This window comes from Anomaloglossus baeobatrachus, chromosome 1 (assembly GCF_048569485.1).
Source record: "Anomaloglossus baeobatrachus isolate aAnoBae1 chromosome 1, aAnoBae1.hap1, whole genome shotgun sequence".
NCBI classification, from domain to species: domain Eukaryota; kingdom Metazoa; phylum Chordata; class Amphibia; order Anura; family Aromobatidae; genus Anomaloglossus; species Anomaloglossus baeobatrachus.
Genome location: NC_134353.1, coordinates 32,602,811 through 32,628,336, shown reverse-complemented (window position 1 = coordinate 32,628,336; position 25,526 = coordinate 32,602,811). Strand labels below are relative to the sequence as shown.

At 47.8% G+C, this 25,526-nt stretch overlaps 1 protein-coding gene across 1 annotated transcript in view; it reads right to left on the bottom strand.

The window, feature by feature from the left end:
- Positions 1-5,842: 5,842 nt before the first annotated feature.
- Positions 5,843-25,526, bottom strand: part of LOC142316190 (vomeronasal type-2 receptor 26-like) — a 120,082-nt gene continuing 100,398 nt past the window's right edge. The window contains exon 6 of the mRNA XM_075352642.1: positions 5,843-6,738. Coding sequence (XP_075208757.1) covers positions 5,843-6,738 — 896 coding nt within the window. The remainder of the gene's footprint in view (positions 6,739-25,526) is intronic.

The following is a 25,526-nucleotide window of genomic DNA, read 5'->3' as shown; positions in this document are numbered from 1 at the left end:
GGTAATATATACAGGAATGGGAACATATTTTCTGGGATGGGGAAATATACAATATATGCCAGCATGAGAGATATTTAACAGGAAGGGGCCTAGGATGGAGGACATTAATACAGGATAGAGGAATTTACTATAAAATGAAGGTGAAACCCAAGTCCTAATATTCCACCTGGGTCCAAGGTTTAAGATTTGCATTGGGTCCATTGAACTCTAGTTACACCACTGATGACTAATGTTCTTCTACACATTTTATCTATATATTGAAATCTATAATAATAATAAGTTTTATTTCTATAGCGCCAACATATTCCGCAGCGCTTTCCAATTCAGAGGGGATATGTACAGACAATATGAGACAATACAAAATAATAAAATTAAGATACCAGGAGGAGTGAGGGCCCTGCTCGTAAGCTTACAGTCTATGAGGTAATAGGGGAGACACAAAAGGTGAATGGGGGGGAGAAAAGCTTGTTATATATGGTCCAGCCATCGATTTAATAGGGGATTATAAACCAGCTGCATGAACCCGTCATCGGCCAGAATTTATACAGGTACAGGGGACAAGAATTGGAAGTAGATTTTTTAGGAAGGGCAGAAAGGGACTAGATTAGATCAGGGCAGTGAGGTGATAGGCTGGTCTAAAGAAATGTGTTTTTAGGGCCTGCTTAAAGGTGTGGATGTTGGGAATTAATCGGATTTCTCTTGGTAGTGTGTTCCAGAGCATAGGCGCAGCTCGTGAGAAATCTTGAAGACGGGAGTGGGAGGTTCGAATTGTTGAGGATGTCAGTCTTAGGTCATTAGCAGAGTGGAGGGCATGGGTGGGATGATAGACAGAGATGAAAGAGATGATGTAGGGTGGTGCAGAACCGTGGAGAGCTTTGTAAGTAAGTAAGTTTATATTGGATTCTGTAGCGGATAGGCAACCAGTGCAATGACTGGCAAAGAGCAGAGGCATCAGTGAAGTGGTTGCAGAGGAAAATGATCCTGGCTGTGGCATTCAGAATGGATTGGAGAGGGGAAAGTTTAGTAACAGGGAGACCAATTAGTAAAGAATTACAATAATCCAGGCGAGAATGAATGACAGTGACAGTAAGAGTTTTTGCAGAGTCAACGGAATGGAAGGGTTGAATTCTCGAGATGTTTTTGAGGTGAAATTGACAAGAACAAGCAAGTGAACGAATGTGGGGAGTGAAGCAGAGATCAGAGTCAAGTATAACCCCAAGACTGACTGGGGCGTAATGATAGAGCCACATACAGAAATGGTAATATTGGGTTTCGGAAGATTAGGAGAGGGAGGAAACAGAAGAAGTTCAGTTTTTGACAGGTTCAGTTTTAGATAGAGGGAGGACATGATATTGGAGACAGCGGACAGACAATCGGTTGTATGTTGTAATAGTGCAGGGGTGATGTCAGGAAAAATCTACTATCTGTTCATAACCACATGTTATTTAATAAGAGAAAAAATGGTACAATTTATTTTTTTCAGCATTTTACCGCACTTACAAATTTCCACTACATTTTACTGTAAAATTAATGATATTTTTCCAAAGTATGACTCCTCCCGCAACAACAATCCCTTATATGGCTTTATGGGGAAAAAAAAAGTTATGGCTCTTTGAAAAAAAAATGAAAGCCCAAAAAATTACAATTGGCAATAGTGGGACATGTCATCAGGTTTTTTGCCAAGGAAACTCGGTACAGCAAAGGATAATGGCAGCAATGTACTGTATCTTTTTTGATATAGCCTACAGCTTGATCTAGAGCCATGGCATCTTGATGGATGAACGCTCAAAGGAATTTCAGTCTTGTTCAGCCTAGATAGATCCACCAGGGTTTTCTCCACCATTTTATTAAGAGTATCAAGCCGTTGGGTTGCTAGTCTTCCTCTTCGTATTGTTCTTTCTGTTCTTCTGACCACGATGTGCTTCTTCAATGATCAGTGATTGCTTTCTTTATATGATGTGTCCAAATACTCAAGTCGTAGCTTGGAAATCCTTGATTCATGTGACTTGTTTGATTTGGTTTATTTGCTCTTCTTGCCATCCATGTTATTGGTAACATTCTTCTGCAGCAATACATTTTGAAGACGTTGATACTTTTGCTGAGTACATTTTTGATAAAACCATTGTTTTATCAGCAGGAGATTATCACTAGAGGACTAATAAAGCCATGTAGTCCTTTATAATCATGAGCTCTGTATTACCCCACCCTGACTACTGATAGGTAGGTTTATGCATACAATTTACATGGGTAGAAATCTGCCAATCAGAACAGGAGGTGGGGTTACACAGAGCTAAACATGCAGATAACTGCTAGATCTGCAGCAGATAAAACAGTGATCAAATGAAAAGAATACCAAGCAACTACATGACACATCACTGGAATCAGGATCTCTATATTATGCCGCTCTTAGAAAGGGTTGGAAAACCTGGTGACAGAATATCTTTAAAATAGATAAATCCCCTGAATGACCAACATTTAACTCCTTCACCACATGGCAACTTTCCATTTATCGTTTTTTCCTCCCTTTATTCGAGGGCCATGACTTTTTTATTTTTTCTGTAAATATTGCCATATGAGGACATATTTTTTTGCGAGATGAGTTTTCCATTTCATTGACATCATTAATGCTGCTACATATTGTACTGGAAAACAGGAAAAAAATTCCAAGTGCGGAGAAATTTCTAAAAAAAGTGCAATTTCCCGATTGTTTATTGGGTTTTTTTATTCACCATGTTCACAATAAAGCAAAAATGACTTTTCAGTGTGATGCCACAGGTCAGTACAAGCTCGTAGATGCCAAATATGTATTGTTTTATTTAAAATTTAAGTAGTGATATTTTTTTTTAAGAAATTTGTCAACAATAGAATTGAACTTATGTCTCCATTTTCCAAGACCGGTAGTGTCCTCACTTTTGAAGATCTGGTGTTATGGCTTATTTTTTGCCGTTCGGAGCGATGCTTCAACATTCCTCTGAACTGCAGAAATTCTCTTCTCCTGTGAATGGCGTTGCTCAGCTGGCGTTCAGAGGAACTATGTGATGATTGTGAAAGGGGTCCTCAGATCACCCCCCACTGTCATGACAACCCATTGGTACCCTGTGAAAATGGGTCTTCTATTGTCTGTGTCAGCAACTGATGTAATGCTATATTTTATACTATGTACTGGTAAAGTGCCTGGCCATCAGCAGGTTTTTCTCTGCATTAACATCAAATCATTATTAGTTTCGTTACCCAGATCCAGGGAAGCACTGTGACACAGTGGTAATCCTTGTTGCTTGTGACTGCTGGGATTCTGGGTTCAAATCCTACCAAGGACAAAATCTGCAAAGGAGGTATGATGGTGGTATATGGGGGGACGTGTATAATTTTGTGTAGATTCGTATTTTAGGCATGGTGCTCTTTCCATTCTATGTATTATTTGTCCTGTCTGCAGGGTTATAACCCCCTGCAGTGTAGCTGTCCCTAGGTCTGGGGGAGGGGGGCCTGGAATCAAGCCAAACTCTCTGATTACCCTAAAGATTATTCATTTTGTCTGAGAAAGACAAGAGAGAAGGAGTAAGATTGATCCAGAGAGACAACCCAAAGAGACTGTGAGAAACACTGATTTCATTGGAAAAAGACTGGTGGAAGATTGTGACTGATTTCCGGGACTTTTAGTTCATTACTGGACTATTTTACCCTTTGTATGGTGGATTATTTGATGGACCTTCTGAATTGCTTGGAATATATGTTCATTTACTGTTCTGAGAGAAATCATCTCTCGCTCTGTTGATTGTGTGATATGGGAGAAGGACACCGTGACAGGAGGTTTTATGTTCTCCTACAGTTAGGTCCAGAAATATTTGGACAGTGACACAATTTTCGCGAGTTGGGCTCTGCATGCCACCACATTGGATTTGAAGTGAAATCTCTACAACAGAATTCAAGTGCAGATTGTAACATTTAATTTGAAGGTTTGAACAAAAATATCTGATAGAAATTGTAGGAATTGTACACATTTCTTTACAAACACTCCACATTTTAGGAGGTCAAAAGTAATTGGACAAATAAACCAAACCCAAACAAAATATTTTTATTTTCAATATTTTGTTGCGAATCCTTTGGAGGCAATCACTGCCTTAAGTCTGGAACCCATGGACATCACCAAACGCTGGGTTTCCTCCTTCTTAATGCTTTGCCAGGCCTTTACAGCCGCAGCCTTCAGGTCTTGCTTGTTTGTGGGTCTTTCCATCTTAAGTCTGGATTTGAGCAAGTGAAATGCATGCTCAATTGGGTTAAGATCTGGTGATTGACTTGGCCATTGCAGAATGTTCCACTTTTTTGCACTCATGAACTCCTGGGTAGCTGTGGCTGTATGCTTGGGGTCATTGTCCATCTGTACTATGAAGTGCCGTCCGATCAACTTTGCGGCATTTGGCTGAATCTGGGCTGAAAGTATATCCCGGTACACTTCAGAATTCATCCGGCTACTCTTGTCTGCTGTTATGTCATCAATAAACACAAGTGACCCAGTGCCATTGAAAGCCATGTATGCCCATGCCATCACGTTGCCTCCACCATGTTTTACAGAGGATGTGGTGTGCCTTGGATCATGTGCCATTCCCTTTCTTCTCCAAACTTTTTTATTCCCATCATTCTGGTACAGGTTGATCTTTGTCTCATCTGTGCATAGAATACTTTTCCAGAACTGAGCTGGCTTCATGAGATGTTTTTCAGCAAATTTAACTCTGGCCTGTCTATTTTTGGAATTGATGAATGGTTTGCATCTAGATGTGAACCCTTTGTATTTACTTTCATGGAGTCTTCTCTTTACTGTTGACTTAGAGACAGATACACTTACTTCACTGAGAGTGTTCTGGACTTCAGTTGATGTCGTGAACGGGTTCTTCTTCACCAAAGAAAGTATGCGGCGATCATCCACCACTGTTGTCATCTGTGGACTCCCAGGCCTTTTTGAGTTCCCAAGCTCACCAGTCAATTCCTTTCTTCTCAGAATGTACCCGACTGTTGATTTTGCTACTCCAAGCATGTCTGCTATCTCTCTGATGGATTTTATCTTTTTTTTCAGCCTCAGGATGTTCTGCTTCACCTCAATTGAGAGTTCCTTAGACCGCATGTTGTCTGGTCACAGCAACAGCTTCCAAATGCAAAACCACACACCTGTAATCAACCCCAGACCTTTTACCTACTTCATTGATTACAGGTTAACGAGGGAGACGCCTTCAGAGTTAATTGCAGCCCTTAGAGTCCCTTGTCCAATTACTTTTGGTCCCTTGAAAAAGAGGAGGCTATGCATTACAGAGCTATGATTCCTAAACCCTTTCTCCGATTTGGATGTGAAAACTCTCATATTGCTGCTGGGAGTGTGCACTTTCAGCCCATATTATATATATAATTGTATTTCTGAACATGTGTTTGTAAACAGCTAAAATAACAAAACTTGTGTCACTGTCCAAATATTTCTGGCCCTGACTGTATGTTTAGGTGGCTTTCCTCTGGTGCACTGGTTTATTTTCATACTCCAGAGACATAATAATAAAGAATTTAGATTGTGAGTGTGTGAATGGCTCACACTGAGGGTAAAATCAGCATTATCAGATTTAGTGTGTACAAAGAAAATGAAAAAGGCAGGCAGAAGTGTGTTTATGACTAACTATATGTGGACGGAGAGCCAAACAGCCCAATCAACTTCGAGTCCAGAACAGAACTTTATCTAAAGTCCCTCTGAGCCTGCAGAAGCCGAACTTCCATGGGTCTGCTCATCTCTATTCGCTAGGAATCCCTAAAAAAACTAGAAAGTTAAAGCAACCCGCACAACTTACCTATGCTTTTTGTTTTTGCTTCATTTTTCCAATAAATTACTTTTTTTCATTTCTGATTTTTTCAGTATATTCCACAGCTTAGGTAGAAATATACAAATCATGATCCCATTACCTGAGGCCATTATAGCAAAAACTTCTACACTGACCATATTTTTTCCCTTACTGCTTAGATAGGCCGGGATGGCACAGATCCACACACAGCAGAACACCAGCATGCTGAAGGTGATGTACTTGGCTTCATTGTAGATGTCAGGTAATTTCCTCACCATGAAAGCCAGAATTAGACTCATCACTGCCAGAAATCCCATATAACCCAACATAAAATAAAAGGCCAGTCTTGAGCCCTCATTGCATTGAATGATAATCTTTCCTGGAGTGGAGTCCACATCTATTTCCTGAAATGGAGGAGAAAGGGACAACCAGAGTATTCCATTCAGGACCTGAAGAGATGACAAGATCATCACTATAGAGTTAGGGAGTTTTACACCAATCCATTTCCTCCAGGAGCTGCCTGGTGTGGTGGCTTTGAAGGCGATGCAAACCATGATGGTCTTGGCCAAGACTGAGGACAACACAACAGTGAAGATGATTCCAAAGCAGATATGCCGGAGCATACAGGTTGTGTCCACTGGTTTACCAATGAAGAGGAGAATACAGAGCAAACTGAGCTTGAGAGAAACAAGGATAATGAAGCTGAGGTTACGATTATTAGCTCTGACAACTGGAGAATTCCAGAAAAATGTAAATATTCCGATTATTAATAAAATTGTAGTAGAAGATAATACTAACAAGAATAAGAAGACATAGGCGACTACATCGGTGTCATAAGAGAGAAACTCAACAACTTTAGGGATACACTTGTCTCTTGCCTCATTTGGCCATTCAGTGTAAAAACACTTATCACAGTTTTCAGCGTCTGAAATACACAAATGAAAGTAATAGAAAAGCAAAATATAGATGTTAATGCCTTTTTGGAGAATATTTCATGGAATTGTATGCAAAGTTAACCTCATAGTCATAAGGCTTAAAGCACCCCTCCACAGTTTTTTTTCTCCTAATTTTACCCCTACAGTTGTGCTTTCACTCTATGTACCGTATTTTTCAGACTGTAAGACGCACCGAACCATAAGACGCACCCTGGTTTTAGAGCAGGAAAATAAATATATAAATATAATTATATATAAATATATATATCCCTGATCCTGGTATAGCCCCCCTCCTGCTATAAACCCCCATCCTGCTATATACCCCCATCCTGCTATATACCCTGATCCTGGTATAGGCCATCATCCTGCTATATACCCCCATCCTGCTATATACCCCCATCCTGCTATATGGCCGCATCCTGTGGCACACAAAAAAAAATAAACATTCATACTCACCTTTCCTCACTCCCTGCAGCATCGCTCGTCCTCCCGTCTGTGTCAGCAGCAGCGCCGCTGACCTGTGTGGAGGCAGCCATGATCCCTGCAGCATCGCGATCTCCTCCTGTCTGTGCCGGGCGCGGCTGTGAGCACCACTAGTCTCCACACAGTCGCGGCCAGCAGACAGGAGGACATCACAGTGCTGCAGGGATCGTTGTCGGTGAGTATACTGATTCACTGCCCCCCGCACTGATGATGATGCACGGGGGGCAGTGAATACAGCCGCACATGATCACTCCAGGCTGTAGTTGCCAGGGGTGATCTCGGCCGGCTGTTAATTATGTGCGCATCCCCTGACCATCATCCCGCCCACCTGTCAGCACTGGCTTCAACGCTGAGAGATGGGCGGGAGGATGGGCGTGCATTTTAAATGAGTGGGCCCACGTGGTCACGGCGCTGCTGCAGCCTGCTCATGCCCCCAATGACCCGCTCCTCTGCAGCACCCTCATTCCGCGCAGCCATGCCTTACATTCAGACTATAAGACGCACCCCCCACTTTCTCCCAACATCTGTGGGAAAAAAGTGCGTCTTATAGTCAGAAAAATACGGTATACTGCCTTTAGTCTTATATTCACCTACCATCGTCTTCACCTTCTTCTATTGCTGGTCCCATTGTTCTTAGGCAGTTTGTGACCTGCCGGCATCTCCAGTGTTTCATGGAGTGTGCCAGAGGTCACTCTTAAATACAAAACTATAAGAGCTTCATTCTGGCTTTTATAGACTTGCATAAAGAGCATGTGATGTAACCTCTGACTTCCAGCAGTCAGAAGTTGTGGTCACAAGAATGTGCTGTGGGAGCCAAGTAACACCTAAAAAGGTGAATACATTGGAGTGTGAGAATAATAGAGATGGGGTACCTTATATTAGAAGCATCACTCCAGCGGTGAAAAAATATAGCTGGAGTGAAGCTTTAATTTGACCTTAAAGGAGTTGTCCACTATTCGACCAATCCCTTATTCCCTTGTATGAAATTATAAACACAACCTGTAATAAAGTCCAGGTGTAGAAAGAAATTGGCAGCTCACTCGGGAAGTGGCAAACAAAATTCGCAGACATAGGCACAGGAATAGTGGGGAGAGGAGGGGGTGTGGGGACGGGAGACGGGCGACAGCCATTTCGCGCTGTAAATAGCGCTTTGACAAGTCAAGCTTTGACAAGGAACTTTGTTTGCCACTTCCCGAGTGAGCTGCCGCTTTCTTTCTACACCTGGACTTTTGAATCTTGAATACATCGCAAGCAGAGCACCACACGGCACTATTAGCTTTGGAATAGCTAAGTCCTGAAACAGCTGACTGCCTCTGAACTGTGAGTACAGCTCCACTGAATGGCTTAAGCGCTGCAGTGCCTGACTTTCTTTTCACATACAACCTGTAGTAACCTGCAGTCCTCGTGCCAGTCTAGCAATATCATAGCTCAGGATTACAGGCTCACATGACTTTTTATATCAATGTAGCCCCACAGCTTCAGTGTAATGCCTGATAGGAGCCACAGACTCAGACTGGCTGTAAGGGGAATCTAGAGAAAAGCCACTCACAAAGCAAGACCCTAAGAACTCTGCAACCCTTTAACCCCTTTACAGGGATTTGGAATTACACAGAGCCCCAGAGATCACTACCTGTGGTAGGCTGTAGTCCGTGGTCGTCAGGCAGGGTCAAAATCCAGGAGATGCAAAACAGGAACAGAATCGGCAGGCAAGGGCGTAGTGAGGAGATAAAGCAGGGGTCAAATCCGGAACTGGCAGGAAGGTATAAAAAACGAAAGGCAGGAGGGTAGTCAAACAACAAGCAAGGTCAGCGCACAGGAATCACAATACAAACAGCACATGAGCCAGGGGAACAGAACTATCACTGGCAGTGGTCATGTGACAGGAGGTGGAATAAAAAGGATGTGGTGTCTTCCCATAGGCTGTAGGTGAATGTTGGCCACTTCAGCCGGGAGACACAAGCCACCTACAGTCAGCCAGTGGTACTGCAGGTTCCAGGGAAACCAAGCCTAGTGGATGAGTGGATCCTGTGCTCCGCAGAGCCACGGGCACCGACTCCTCTCCCATCACCAGTACTATCCATGGTGGGAACATGGCGTCGTCTGGCGATCGGAGCAGAAGTCGCAGGAGCGGACTCCGGTGGGGACGTGACACTGTGCTCTGCAGAACCACGGGCACCGACTCCTCTCCCATCACCAGCACTATCCATGGTGGGAACATGGCGTCGTCTGGCGATCTGAGCAGAAGTCGCAGGAGCGGACTCCGATGGGGACGTGACATTCAGTTCCCACCGCTTATAGCAATGATGTTTCTTAATCCCCAATTTACAATAATAATAATACAATAAATATTTTCAACTCTCTCATATAAAGTGTTATGTCCAAGCTTCCCCCTATACACAGCATAATGCCCCATAACTTCCCTAGACACAGTTTGATGTCCTTGCAGCACTCCTAGGCACAGGATATTGCCCCTACAGCTGACTCTTGCACAATATATTGTCTCAACTGCATTAGCACGATGTGACATGCGTTTGTATGCAGCCCTTTGTAGTTTGATACCTATAAATAAAATCCTAAGTAACCATCTGCCTCCAGAAGTCACACAATTAGTAAATTAAGTCCATCTGTGTGTACGGTTTTCTTAGAATAACAACAGCTGTTCATTGTGTCAGGATTCTACAAATCACTGTGTCCTGGACACAGATAATGATAGTTCAGAATCCCTATGGATTCAGGGAGTGCTGAACTGTTAGTATTTTGAATTACAGACCATTGCTCAATCAGGGCAGGGGGTGAGTTTCTTCCAGGTATCTCCCATTACTCAGCTATATATCTGGCTATCTGTGGTCTGAATATTGCCAGATATAGCCTTAACTTAGTGGTGTGTGCCTTCTTTCCAGGTCTCTCGTTTTCTAATCTTTTTTTGCCTGACCCTAGACATTGCCTTTGACTATCTGTTTTGCATAGCCCCTTTGCATTGATCCACTACCTTCCTTTAAAACTAAACCCAAACTGTGACCTGATTACTCACTTTCCTTACACCTTTGTGTGTCGGTTGCGGACGGGTGCTGGCTCCGCTGCGGCAACCGGGGCTGCTCGAGTGGCGCTCGGATCCAGGGTCGTGTCTTGGGCTCGAGTGGTGACTGGACCCAGGGCTCGTGCAACCGCCCGTTCTCACACACAGTGAAAAATAGAGATATTTACAGGGGAGATTGGCTGTGATGCCACCCATGGGTTGAGGTGATGGGATGGTGGCACCGCCGCTGCCTCTCGGGGCTGGCGTCCAGGACCGATGATGTGGGGCAACAAGGTGGTGTCCCCTCCACAGGTTGGGGAAAGGTGTAGTCCCGAGGCTCAGGTGTAGGTAGGGAGCAGTGTTGGGGCGCCGGCGGCAGGTAGGACCGGATGACACTGGTGTACCCACACTTAGAAAGAAATCACTCCAAGTCTGTACTGTAAACCAAGGCCGGATTCCGGTTGCCTCTGGAGGGGTGTGCTGGTCCTGCACACGGGATAGTAATGTACGGGCCCTTCCTCCTGCACTTGTGTCTTGTAGTATATGGACTAACCCTGCTTGGAACGGGAGAAATCCGCTCCCCTGCAGCTTTGGATGCAGAGGGAGCTGTTGCCCGCAGACGCTGACTCATGCAACTTCAATGGGTGCTTGGCGGACACCGTGTCCCCCGCATTGGGCTGCTGGTCTGCTCTATCTGGGCTTCTCTCCTTGGGAACAAGGTCTGGTACTTTGTCCCGCTGGTCAATTAACAAGGGGCTTGAAGCTTGCCTTGTCCTAGGGTCCAGGTACCCCGCCTGTGCACGGCCTCCGGACTGGACTCTTGTTGTCGGTACTGGCGGGCTACAACCCTGCCCTGATCCACTTCAGGTCTCCCGCAACTGGATCTCCATCGCCTGTGGCCCTACAAATCCGTCTCCCACCTAGACGGTCCTCCCATGGTCCAAGGGCTCCAACCCTAACCACACTGCACTTCAGCTCCTGTCACCGACTCCAGCTCCACCTCTCCACAGAACTGTCTCCTCTCAACTCCACACTGAACTCAGACTGCACGCAAACTGCACTCACTGGTTCCCTCCCCGTGTCACTTCAAGACCCCTATGTGGGTGTTCCCATCCGCCTGGTCCCACCCACTGGTTTGTCCTGTCTGTCATGGGGGGCGACTAGGATTTGTGGCTGGTGGTCCTGTGTGTGGGAAGTGTGTTGTTAATTCCCAAGGAGGAGGCGATTCCTGTACCCTTGGTGGGGTGGTACAGTCATCTGTGACTACCAGGTTTTGCCAGGGCGTCACACTTCCCCTTGGTAAAACCCAGCCCGTCCGTGGGCTGTCTGACACCGGTGTTTGTTTTTTCTGCTTCTGCAACAAAAAGGTAAAAACAGGGATAACATGTAAACATTTCTTCCCTTTATGGGAGGCACAGATCCTAAACGTTACTAAACAGTTCCCAACTAACCTTTTTCCCACCACCCAAAACACCTATACCCCCCCTTGGTGCCACCGCTAGTCATTGGTCACACCATCCTGGGTTCTGGTGGGTGCCTCTGTCAGTGTCCGAGTAAACATTCCGGGCCCTGTATCACCCCAAAGGGTCCCTTGGACTGGAACCCTTTGGCCTGGAGGGTTGTCACCGATTTCCATGGTTACTGGGCTTCGGCAGACTCCACCACATGCCCTTCCTCCAACCGACCTCTCCAGAGGGTGCCACCTCCTGGCGGTGAGTAACAAGAAGGTAGATGGGGAGTTATTTACATGACCCAAGAAAGTTTTTGAGGCGGCATCGCCAGTCCTGACACCATGGTCCATTTTTAACAGTTAACGGGAGTAAACATGTTTTCAAAACAATTGTAAGTAAAGGCAGCCGGAAACTGCTTCCTCACTTCTTCTCATGAAGGTGACGGTGGGAGGCAAGGCATGGTGTCTAATCCACCACAACCCACTTTTTAACATCTAGGGCAAACCACCCTTGCTCTCCGCAATGCCGGGTGTAGCTTACCATATCCCAGGGTTCCAGATCTCGGTCTGGGTGGCTGGTAGGCAGGTGAGGGGCCACATCCTTCCGGGACATAAATATTTCGGAGTCCAAACCCGGCACGTAAATGAAACCCCATCCCTTCTGGAGGTCAAAGTAGCGAACCTGTCCTTGGTATGTCGGGCCCCAGACCCAGAAAGTGGCTTGTCATAGGTGGTCTTTTTCTTTGTAGGTGCGGGCCAGCACCTCAGCCTTGTGATTCTCACGGGTGGCAATTTCTTGGTGCAGCTGCCGTTGCTGCCGCTCCCAATATGGGGCACGGGTTCCGTGCTCCGCCTCCTGCTCAGGAGCCAGGCCCACTCGGATGCCCTCACCGCCGGCGACAACCGGACTCTCTCTCTGACATGAGCCCCATCGCTCAGTGGACTGCTCCTCCTCTCGGCAGGAGCACTCCCGCTGTTCCACAGCCGGGACGGGGTATTTGGGAGCAGCCGGCATGCGGACCAGACAGGCTTCCGGTCGGGTTACGCCTCTGCTGCCTCAAGGCAGAATGACGGAACCGTTGTCATTTCAGTTGCGGCCAGGCGGACTGCCGGAGCCGTCGTCATCTCAGTTGCAGCCGGGCAGACCGCCGGGGCCGCGGATGACGTCATCGGGATTGTGGCCTGGCTCGGGGTTGGATGGGATGTCATTAGGGTTGCAGTCTGGCTTGGGGCAAAGACGGATGCTAGATCGATGATGCGGGTAAGGCCCGAGGTCCCCATTGCTGGGTCTTCCTTCTTAAACGAGACGGGTTCCACTGCCGTTATTTGGGGTAGCAGGCCGATCGGGGCACTGACTGCAGACACAAGTGGCGAGGGAGACGACGTGGCGGACGGGGGCCGGCCAGACCCCACAGCCGGGACAGCCAGTTGCTGGGGAACATAGGGGCGTGGGTCACTTCTTACCCGCTCCTCCGAGGCCATCTCCATCTCGCGCACCCAGACAGCTGCAGCGAGGCCCTTCATTTTGGTGGCCCACCGCGTCAGAATGAAATGCACCTAGGCCTGGATTCTTCGGCACATCTTTTCCGTCTGCTCTTCAATAGAGTTGAGTGATGTTCAATTCGAACGGTTCGCTAATTTCTAATTCAAGTGATTTTGGTCGGTGTTCGAGTCGTTCGACGAACTCGAACGATTTGCTTCAAGTTTGGCTGTTCAAGTTACGTTCAATAACGGCTCAATCACCAAAAATTGTAGCTAGTTACTAGCTGGCTTTCCACTGTAATACTGTCAGTCAGTGTTAATAATGATATTATCAAAATTCAGCGTTTAGTGTGCGGGGGGACGGCGTTTAGATCAGTGCTGCTGCTAAGTGCTGAAAAAATGGCGATCGCCATATTTTTTTTTTCTAACTGCACGTACAGTGGAGCAGGCCAGGCTGTCAGCCAATCACAGACACACACACAGCAAAGTGGATTTTTGCCAGACAAGCAAGGACATTAGTGATGAGCGAGCATGCTTGTTACTACTCGGTACTCGCACGAGTATCACAGTACTCGGGCTACTCGGCGGGGACCGAGTAATCTCGCGATACTCGTGCTGTACTCGTGGTCTTCATTTCTGCATGTTGGCGCTCTTTTGAGAGCCAGCCCTCATGCAGGGATTGGCTGCCAGACCACTGCAATGCGACAGCCCTGTTAGTTGTGGAATTGCAGTGATTGGCCGGCCCGCACAGCGTGACCGAGCCTTTATACCGGCCGGCGCGCTGTGCTCTGCTCACAGCCATCCAGACAGTCAGTGCAGGGAGAGTGTCGCTGCTTCAGGGAAAGGTTTGCGGCCCTTTATAGCTATTTCCGTAGCAGGGCTGCAAACAGTGTGACCAAAAGTCCTTCTCAGGACTATTCTAGTTGTATACAGGCAGGCAGGGTATAGCCAGGTCGGAGTACAGTAGCAGAGTCCTTCTCAGGACTATTGTTGCTATATACAGGCAGGGTTTAGCCAGGTTGGAATACAGGCTAGTGACCAGAAGAGTCCTTGTCAGGACTATTGTAGCAGTATACAGGCAGGCAGGCAGGCAGGCAGGGTATATAGCCATTCCTAGTGGTGACCGTATACCAGTCTTCATCATATCTGGGGCTGGTGTACACAGTCTAAAACAGTCCAGATAGTGTCAGACTTCTCAGTAATTGTTGCTCCTAAAAACCTGTTAGGTTCTTATTGCGTCCGTGCTTGCATTTAAAAACCGCACGTGTGTGCCTGTCGGTGGCAGCGTACAGGTGCACTTGTGTGCGTTTTTCACAAACTATTATATAACGCACAAGTCTAGTGTATAATACACGTCAGTCAGCACTGCCTGATAGTGTCAGACTTCTCAGTAATTGTCGCTCCTAAAAACCTGTTAGGTTCTTATTGCGTCCGTGCTTGCATTTAAAAACCGCACGTGTGTGCCTGTCGGTGGCAGCGTACAGGTGCACTTATGTGCGTTTTTCACAAACTATTATATAACGCACAAGTCTAGTGAATAATACACGTCAGTCAGCAGTGGCTGATAGTGTCAGAGTTCTCATTAATTTTTGCTCCTAAAACCTGTTAGGTTCTTAGTGCGTCCGTGCTTGCATTTAAAAACCGCACGTGTGTGCCTGTCGGTGGCAGCGTACAGGTACACTTGTGTGCGTTTTTACCAAACTATTATATTACGCACAAGTGTAGTGTATAATACACGTCAGTCAGCAGTGGCTGATAGTGTCAGAGTTCTCATTAATTTTTGCTCCTAAAACCTGTTAGGTTCTTAGTGCGTCCGTGCTTGCATTTAAAAACCGCACGTGTGTGCCTGTCGGTGGCAGCGTACAGGTGCACGATTTGCACAAACTTGGATATAACGCCCAAGTCTAGTGAATACACGTCAGCACAGCATTGCAAAATGCGCAAGGGCGTTGGCAAGGAACAAGGAAGTGGACGTGATGGTGGTGCAGGCAGAGGCCGAGGTCGTGGGCAAGCTCTAATTTCGCCACAACAAAGGGCCACATCTAGTCGCTCGCACGTCCTGTCCCAAATTCTTGGGGACCGCAGCAGTACACCGCTCTTGAACCAAGACCAGTGTCAACAGGTTGTTAGTTGGATAGCGGATAATGCTTCCAGTCAGATTGGCACCACCACAAACATTCTGTCTTCCATACGGTCAAGTGTCAGTAGCCGTGATACTGCACCGCACATTTCAGAACCTGATCCTCCTTCCTACCACAAGGCTGAGTACACGTCCTCGGACATTAATGATCCCACACTTGGACACTCGGAAGAGCTGTTCACGTTTCCATTCGCACATTCTGGCCTCTCGCCAGCTCCTGTTGAAGTGGGTCATGAGGAGATCGTATTTACAGATGGCCAAATATTTGAGCAGCCACGTTCTCACGAAGTTGGCAACGTGTCTCAACAAGGGGTGGACGATGATGAGACACAATTGTCAGGAAGTCAGGAGGAGGAGCAGGGTGCGGAAGAGGAAGACGACGTGGTGGATGATCCAGTAACTGACCCAACCTGGCAGGAGGATATGCAGAGCGAGGACAGCAGTGCACAGGGGGAGGGAGGCGTAGCATCCCAACAGGCAGTAAGAAGCAGGGTGGTGGCTCCAGGCAGAAGTCAGGCAACCGTTCCCCGGAACAACAACACGACACAAGGTGCCTGTACAAATGTTAGGTCTTCCCGAGTCTGGCAGTTTTTTAAGTTGGCTCCAGATGATTCTAAAAAGGCCATTTGCAACACCTGCCGTGCCAGCATCAGCAGGGGTACCAAAACTAGCAGCCTGACCCCCACCAGCATGATCAGGCACATGTCAGCCAAGCACCCGACTTTGTGGGAAGTACAACAGAGTCGAGGAGCAGTGCTTGCTGATGTCACTGCTACGTCTTCGCTTGTTGTGCATGCGAGCCAATCCCCTGTCCATGCTGCCTGCGAACAAGCCTCCTCCGGTCCTGCACCTGCAGTTGCCTACGCAGAAATAACACCATCATCAAGCACGTCCTTGTCCCAGCGCAGCGTTCAGTTATCCATTCAGCAAACCTTTGAACGCAGGCGCAAATACACTGCCAACACCCCACATGCCACAGTTCTAAATGCTAACATTTCGCGACTGCTTGCGCTGGAAATGTTGCCTTATAGGCTGGTGGAGACAGAAGCATTCCGTGACCTGATGGCGGCAGCTGTCCCACGTTACTCGGTCCCCAGCCGCCACTATTTCTCCCGGTGTGCCGTCCCCGCGTTGCATAACCACGTGTCACAAAACATCACACGTGCCCTGAACAACGCTGTTTCACCCAAAGTCCACCTAACCACAGACACGTGGACAAGTGCTTGTGGGCAAGGCCGCTACATCTCATTGACGGCACACTGGGTTAATATTGTGGAAGCTGGGACCCAGTCTGAGCGAGGGACGGAACACGTCCTTCCCACACCAAGGTTTGCAGGCCCTACCTCAGTCAGTGTTTCACCCACACTCTACAGCTCCGGAATGTCATGCTCTTCAGCCTCCTCCTCCTCCTGCGCATCCTCATCCACTGTACCCTCCACACCAGTCCCAAGCTGGAAGCACTGCAGCACTGCCTCGGCGAAGCGGCAACAGGCTGTGCTGAAGCTAATCTGCATAGGTGACAAACCCCACAATGCAGAAGAGGTGTGGACAGCTCTGAAACAGCAGGCAGATCACTGGCTCACACCTCTGAACCTAAAGCCAGGAAAGGTCGTGTGTGACAATGGCCGGAACCTGGTGGCGGCTTTGAGGCGAGGCCAGCTGACACATGTTCCATGCGTGGCCCATGTGCTCAACCTCGTGGTTCAGCGGTTTCTAAAGTCATACCCAGAGCTGTCTGATCTGCTGGTAAAAGTTCGCCGCCTGTCTGCACATTTTCGAAAGTCACCTACTGCTTCAGCCGGCCTTGCCGGCTTTCAGCGCCGTTTGCATCTTCCGGCTCACAGACTGGTGTGTGATGTCCCCACGCGTTGGAATTCAACTCTGCACATGTTGGTCAGGATATGTGAGCAGAAGAGGGCAGTTGTTGAGTACCTGCATCACCTAAGCCGTCGGGAAATGGGTCAAACTCCACACATAACACCTGAGGAGTGGAGATGGATGTCCGACCTATGTACCATCCTCCAAAACTTTGAGGACTCCACCAAGATGGTGAGCGGTGATGACGCCATTATTAGCGTCACCATACCGCTTCTCTGCCTTCTAAAACGGTCTCTGCTCAAAAACAAACATGATGCATTGCAGGCGGAGCGCGATGAGTTGCAGCAAGAAACAGTAGTGGGTGTGGGTGATAACACACAGCCCAGCCTCGTCTCATCACAACGTGCAGTGGAGGACTATGACAAGGAGGAGGATGAAAACATGGAGCAAATCTCCGGCCAAATTGAGGATATGACATGCACACCAGTCATATGCTCGGTTCAGCGTGGCTGGCCAGAGGACAGGGTAGATGAGGAGGAGGAGGAGGAGGAGGAGGAGGAGGAGGACAGCATGTTCAGTCAACGTGTTGGTCAGGCTACTGAAGTCCTGGCTGTTAAGAGTCTGGCGCACATGGCTGACTTTATGGTAAGCTGCCTGTCTCGTGACCCTCGTATTAAGAACATCTTGGCCGACAATCATTACTGGTTGGTAACACTGTTAGACCCACGCTACAAGGAGAACTTTATGTCTCTTATTCCCGAGGCGGAGAGGTCAACCAAAATGCAGCAGTTCCGGAAGGCCATAGTCACGGAAGTAAGCAAAGCATTCCCCTCACAAAACGCTAGCGGCATAGGTCAGGAATGAGTGGACAACCAAGGCGTACAGCCGAGAGAGGCACAAGTCCAATCCGCCAGAGGTAGGGGAACAGTCTTTAAGATGTGGGACAGTTTTCTCAGCCCCTCACGTACCACAGCCCCTGAGGTGCGGGGTAGTGCCACAAGAAATCCTGAGTTTGCCCAGATGCTCAAGGAGTACCTTGCAGATCGAACAACTGTACTCCGACATTCCTCTGTGCCTTACAGCTATTGGGTATCCAAGGTGGACACGTGGCATGAATTGGCTCTCTACGCCTTGGAAGTCCTGGCCTGCCCTGCCGCTAGCGTTTTGTCAGAGCGTGTTTTTAGTGCCGCAGGTGGAATCATTACAGATAAACGCACCCGCCTGTCAACTGAAAATGCTGACAGGCTGACTCTGATCAAGATGAACAAGGGTTGGATTGGGCCAGACTTCACCACACCACCAGCAAATGAGAGCGGAATTTAAAGTTTGTAACGGGAATTTGCCATGTACCTCCAGTCACCCATGGGTACACACTTCTGGACTTTGGATAATCGCTGGACTGCTCCTCCTTCTCCTCATGCGCCACCATGATGACCGTTACAAGAGTTAGGCCTTTGTTTCAGGTATACCCCCAGTGGTAAATTTTTTCGCCCATTCTTTGCAGAATGGACATTACAACGACAGGAGACCCGCTCCTTTGCAATGGGAACAAAGTTTTTAGGCCCTCATGCACGTCTCTATCCAGGGACAACGTGGAGCCTCCCAATTTTTGGCTGCCCTGCCAAAGGGCTATACTATAATACACCCACTTCCTGACAATGGACACTTAATGTTTTGAGGCCCTCATGCACGTCTCTATCCAGGGACAACGTGGAGCCTCCCAATTTTTGGCTGCCCTGCCAAAGGGCTATACTATAATATACCCACTTCTTGACAATGGACACTTAATGTTTTGAGGCCCTCATGCACGTCTCTATCCAGGGACAACGTGGAGCCTCCCAAGTTTTGGCTGCCCTGCCTAAGGGCTATACTACAATAGACCCACTTCCTTACAATGGGCACTTCAGGTTTACAGGCCATCATGCACGTCTCTATCCAGGGACAACGTGGAGCCTCCCAATTTTTGGCTGCCCTGCCTAAGGGCTATACTACAATAGACCCACTTCCTTACAATGGGCACTTCAGGTTTACAGGCCATCATGCACGTCTCTATCCAGGGACAACGTGGAGCCTCCCAATTTTTGGCTGCCCTGCCTAAGGGCTATACTACAATAGACCCACTTCCTTACAATGGGCACTTCAGGTTTACAGGCCATCATGCACGTCTCTATCCAGGGACAACGTGGAGCCTCCCAATTTTTGGCTGCCCTGCCTAAGGGCTATACTACAATAGACCCACTTCCTTACAATGGGCACTTCAGGTTTACAGGCCATCATGCACGTCTCTATCCAGGGACAACGTGGAGCCTCCCAATTTTTGGCTGCCCTGCCTAAGGGCTATACTACAATAGACCCACTTCCTTACAATGGGCACTTCAGGTTTACAGGCCATCATGCACGTCTCTATCCAGGGACAACGTGGAGCCTCCCAATTTTTGGCTGCCCTGCCTAAGGGCTATACTATAATACACCCACTTCCTGACAATGTACACTTAATGTTTTGAGGCCCTCATGCACGTCTGTATGCAGGGGCATTGGTGAACCTCACAATTTTGGACTGCCCTGGCAAAGGAAAATACTACAAAGACTCACTTCCTCAAAATGGGCACATTAGACTCAGAGGCCTTTATGTACGTCTCTTCTCAGGGACATCGGAGTGCCACACAATGTTTTACGTAAAATCTTTCATGTATTAATCTCAAAAAGTAACATACATTAGCTCTATCTCACTATTGGTTATGTGCCCTTAACATTTCCGCCATGAAAATTCATTTTGGTGTCATTTTGGAAGGTTTTCTGGTGAGTCCGTAAAAATGGCGTAAAACGCGGACTAAATTGTTCACAGCTGTGACTTTTGAGTGATAAATGCTTCAAGGGGTCTTCCCCATGCTGTTGCCATGTCATTTGAGCACTCTTCTGAGACTTTTGTGCCATTTTTAGGGTTTCTACATGCTGCCGGTGATCATTTCACAAAAATACTCGGGTCTCCCATAGGATAACATTGGGCTCGGTGCTCGGGCCGAGTACACGAGTATCTTGGGATGCTCGGCCCGAGCCTTGAGCACCCGAGCTTTTTAGTACTCGCTCATCACTAAAGGACATGTGTCATAGGCTGTGCATGTCCAATGTCTTTGCCCTATAAGACCCGGCCATTTTCCCCATCGCCGCCATTATCTCTCTGCTGCGGGTGGGTGACAGTCACCACTCCCGCTCCCACTGCTTCTGCTGTTTGCGCTATAGACATACAGTGCAATCTACACATCGCTTTAGGGATTAGGGACTACTTGTAATTTCAGCCCTTTTCAGGGCTACATTACAGATGTTCAAAGCCATTGTTGCTAGGCAGGTCTGTGCCAGCGCTGTGCAGGGGTTTTTATCAAAGTGTCTGGCTACATCAGCTCAGGCACTTCAGGGATATTACGTGAGGGTTCCTCTGCTGGCAATTTTGCTATATCACCTGTGCATTGTACAGCACCTGTCCATTTTTCCTATGCAATTTTTATTGCAAACAGTGCAGGTAGTTTTAGGGGCATACTTTCATTATCTGGAATACTACGTTAGGGTTTCCTTGCTGTCAAGCAAGATACACCACCTGTGCATTTGAAAAGCACCTGTCCATTGTTGCTATGCAATTTTAATTGCAAAAAATGCTGCCAGTTTGAGGGCCATAGTTTCCTTGTCTGTGATAGTCAGTGTTGGTTCTTCAGCTGTCAATAAAGCTAGACCACCTCTGCAATCTACACCACCTTACCATTTTTGCTACGACATTTTAAGTGTCTAATTTGGTCACAAACAAAATGAGTGTCAAAAAGACAGATGCTCGTGGAAAGGGAAACAGGCATGTTGGAAAGGCAAAAAAAGTTTGTGTCCGTAGGGTAGGTGGTAAAGCTACAGTAACATCTGTTGAAGAAAGGCCATCTTCCAGCAAAAGTAAGATGTCTACTACTTTCCGTGGACAATCTGATGAGATCCCTTTTTTATGGAACCGACCAACTGTACCAAAGGTAGATGATGCCCAAAAAAAGCACATGCTTGAATGGATCAATCAAGTGGCCTCTCCTCCACCTCAACTTCAACATCCGAAAAACTCCAGTCCTCTGAGTTGTCACACCAATTGCACTTGCTTTTTACCAGCTCTCAATTCTCCACCCGCCCTGCAGAGTATGGGGTAACAGAGATGGGTGAGTCTGCAAAGCTATTCAGTCACACTATAGCCTGGGAATCTGAGGTGTGTTCCAAAACTACAGTGAGTCCAGACCAGGAAATGATCTGCAGTGATGCCCAGAAGCTTGTCACCTGAGTCAGATTCAGGCCTTGATGAAGAAGTTTCTGAGCATAATGTAGACCCTCATTCCCAAACTGTAACTCCTCTTGGTAGAAACGATGAAGAACATACTAATGACAATGAGACTTAGATACCTGATTGGAATGACAACTTAACTATTCGGTCAGGGCAGGAAGAGGTTAGGTCTGAGGAAGAGGGGAGTGCAAACACACAGGTTGATGATGAGGATGTAGATCCCACTTACTGTCAACCCACAGTCAGGCACTCGAGGAGGTCAGCAGAGGCGGTGGAGGAGGATGCGACTGACGACGAGGTTAGCTTGCGCCTTCCTGGACACAGACGGAGTACTGGAAGCACGTCAACAACTGCATCCTCAGCCACAACTCTGCCTCTGAGCACAAGTCGTGGTGGCTCTGCAGGTTTCATGGCCTCTAAGCCTTGCCTAGCCTGGTCCTTTTTTGACATAGCAAAGGATCTCCCGAGTTCCAACTCATGTCATCTGTAAGATTTGTCACCAATCTCTAAGTAGAGGCTAAAACCACACTAGTTTGACTACTTCGTCCATGAACCGTCACATGGATATCAAGCATAAGTCCCAGTGGGAAGCTCACTGTGCTACAATGCGGCCTAGTGGAGTGGGCCAACCACCGTCTGACCCTTCACGTGCATCCGCGCGCTCTTAATCCTCTATGACTGTGGGGACAGCAGTCACACATGCTTTGCGACGCAGACCTTCAACCTCTTTAATCACAAAAGCCAGTGTGATAGGCAGGTCGTCAGTTGTTTTGGAAGGGGAAACAGCTGCTGGTGTAGAGCTCTCTCAGACATTGAGAGCACCACCTTTGGATGAAGGCAACATTATGTCTCCGCCTGCACTTTCCTCACAGACCAGCAGTTTTCCAGGAACACCCTACTCAACGCCGTCTCAGCACAGCAGCCAGCCCTCAGTCCCTCAGATGTGGAAAAGTAAAAGACCATTTCCTAGGCATGACAAAGCTAAGAGGTTGACTTTATCCCTCTGTAAGCTGTTTGCTTTAGAAATGCTGCCTTTCCGCATAGTGGACACAGAGGATTTTTCAGACCTTATGTCCATTGCAGTGCCCCAGTACCAGATGCCCAGTCGCCACTACTTCTCCAAGAAAGGTGTGCCTGCGCTATACCAGCATGTCGCACACAACATCACCGCTTCCTTGAGAAACTCTGTGTGTGACAGGGTGTATTTCATCACCGATATTTGGACCAGTAAGCATTGACAGGGGCGTTACATGTCGCTGACTGGGCACTGGGTAACTATGGTGAGAGATGGAGAAGGGTCTGCTGTACAAGTCTTGCCGTCCCCATCAGTTGTGGTCAATCCTCTGTATGTAGTAGTTCCTCCACTGCTTCTGCCTCCTCAACCTCGTCTGGGTCATCCACCTCCGCCCAAAGCCTGTCTGGTCAGGCCACCCGTGTTGTAACTGCGCACAAGGAATCCCACACACCTCCTTACTATACTGGCAGTAGAGTTCAACGGCATCAGGTGGTCTTTATGTTGAAATGTCTGGGAAATAAAAGTCACACAGCTGATCAGTTGTAGTCAGCTCTGGAGACCGAGTTTCGTCAATTGTGTTCTTCACTCAACCTGCAGCCAGGGAAGGCCGTGTGCGACAATGCTGCAAACCTGGGTGCGGCCCTTCACCGGGGCAAGGTGACACACATGCCTTGTATGGCTCACGTGTTGAACCTTCTTGTCCAGCAATTTTTAACCCACCATCCTGGCCTAGATGGGCTTCTGCACAGGGCACGGTCACTATCTGCTCACTTCCGTCGTTCAAGTGGCGCGGCTGACCGACTTGCATCGCTCCAGAAGTTTTTCGGCCTGCCAGGTCACCGCCTGAAATGCGATGTGCCGACACGCTTGAATTCGACTCTCCACATGTTGCAGCGGATGTCGCAGCACCGCCGAGCCCTGGTGCAATACGTTATGACGTTATGCCTGGGGCAACGAGATGCAGAGGTGGGGTAGATCACGCTGATGGAGCAGCCTCAGATCAAGAACCTATGCACCCTTCTGCACAGTTTCAACATGGCTACAAAGATGTTTAGTGCTGACAATGCCATTATCAGCATGACAATTCCAGTCATTTACATGCTGTAGCACACTCTAAACACTATTCAGAGTCAGGTGGTGTGACAAGAGGAAGGGGAGGAAGTACAGGAAGATTCATATGTGGAAGGGATAACAAGATCTGCAAGGTCCAGACGTTTAGCATCACCAAGGTGGCAGGCATGGGACGGTGGGGGAGAGGGATTAACAAGGGTGCATGGTAGCAGCCAAACTGTTGAGGAAGGTGCTGGAGCCCAGGAAGAAATGGAGGATGAACTGTCGATGGGCATGAAAGACTCAGCAGATGAGGGAGACCTTGGTCAAATTTCGGTTGTTCGAGGTTGGGGGGAGATGTCAGAGGAAGGAAGCACGGTTATCACCTCGCCAACAAAAACACAGCAAGGACTTGGTCCGCATGAATGCGCAAGACACATGAGTGCCTTCTTGCTGCACTACCTTCAACATGACCCTCAGATTGTCAGAATTAGAAGTAATGCTGACTACTGGGTTGCCCCACTCTTAGGCGGGCTTTGCACGTTGCGACATCGGTAACAATGTGTTACCGATGCTGCAGCGATAGTCCCGCCCCCGTCGCACGTGCAATATCTAGTAAAAGCTGCCGTAGCGATTATTATCGCTACGGCAGCTTCACACGCACTTACCTGCCGTGCGACGTCCCTATGACCGGCGACCCGCCTCCTTCCTTAGGGGGGCGGGTCGTGCGGCGTCACAGTGACGTCACACGGCAGGCGGCCAATTGAAGCGGAGGGGCGGAGATGAGCAGGATGTAAACATCCCGCCCACCTCCGTCCTTCTCATTGCAGCCGGGAGGCAGGTAAGGTGATGTTCCTCGCTCCTGTGGCTTCACACACAGGGATGTGTGCTGCCGCAGGAGCGAGGAACAACATTGTACCTGTCGCACCATCGGCATTATGGAAATGTCGGAGGCTGCAGCAATGATACGATAACGATGCTTTTGCGCTCGTTCATCGTATCAAAAAGGTTTTACACGCTGCGATATCGACTGCGACGCCGGATGTGCGTCACTTTTGATTTGACCCCATTGACATCGCACGTGCAATGTCGCAACATGCAAAGCCGCCCTTAGATCCCTGGTACAATTCAAAATTTGGTGAAATAATTCCAGCCAGAAAGAGGGACACACGTGTGCAGGAGTATCAGCAGAAGCTGTTATACATTTTTAGCTTGGGTTATCCAATAAACACCAGTGGTGCACATAGTGAATCTTATAGTTGTATCTTGCAAACCATGGGACTGTCGAGCCATCATCAGTCAAACCGTACCAGAAACACCGTATCTGGTGGTAACAGCAATTTTATGGAATCGTTTCATGAATTTTTTAGACCATCCTTTGCAAGGCCACAAGAGTCAAGAATTCTGACACATAGTCAACGCCTGGAGAGGATGATACAGGAGTATTTCCAAGTGAATATCGATTCCATGACTCTGCAACTGGAGCCTTGCTCATTTTTGGGCTTCCAATCTGGAGAAATAGCCTGAGCTCTCCACTTACTCCTTGGAGATCTTGTCGTGTCCCGCAGCGAGCGTTCTCTCGGAATATGTCTTCAGTGCTGCTGGGTGTGTGCTGACAAATAAGCACACAGGTCTGTCCAGTCACAATGTGGACAGACTAACGTTCATCAAGATGAACAAGTCATGGATCCGCAAGGACTTTTCTACAGCTGTTTCATCCTGGGGAGAGTAAAGGCTTGTGGATTTGGATTGTGCTTCATGCAAATCAACATGTCAAGTTTGCAACTGGGGGACAAGTGATGCCACTGAAGTGGTGTGTGTGGCCCACATTTTGGAAGAAAGGGAGACTCTGGAAGGTGTCCCCTTGCTGTTTTTTTAAACATGACTGTACTATTGTAGATGCTTCCTTCTCGCTATGCACTAATCCCTTCATCCCACAGATTCCCCTTCCAATAAAGACATGACACCCGCTTGGATAATTTGGCCAAATCGGCCTTTATTACACAAACATGACATTAAATAAA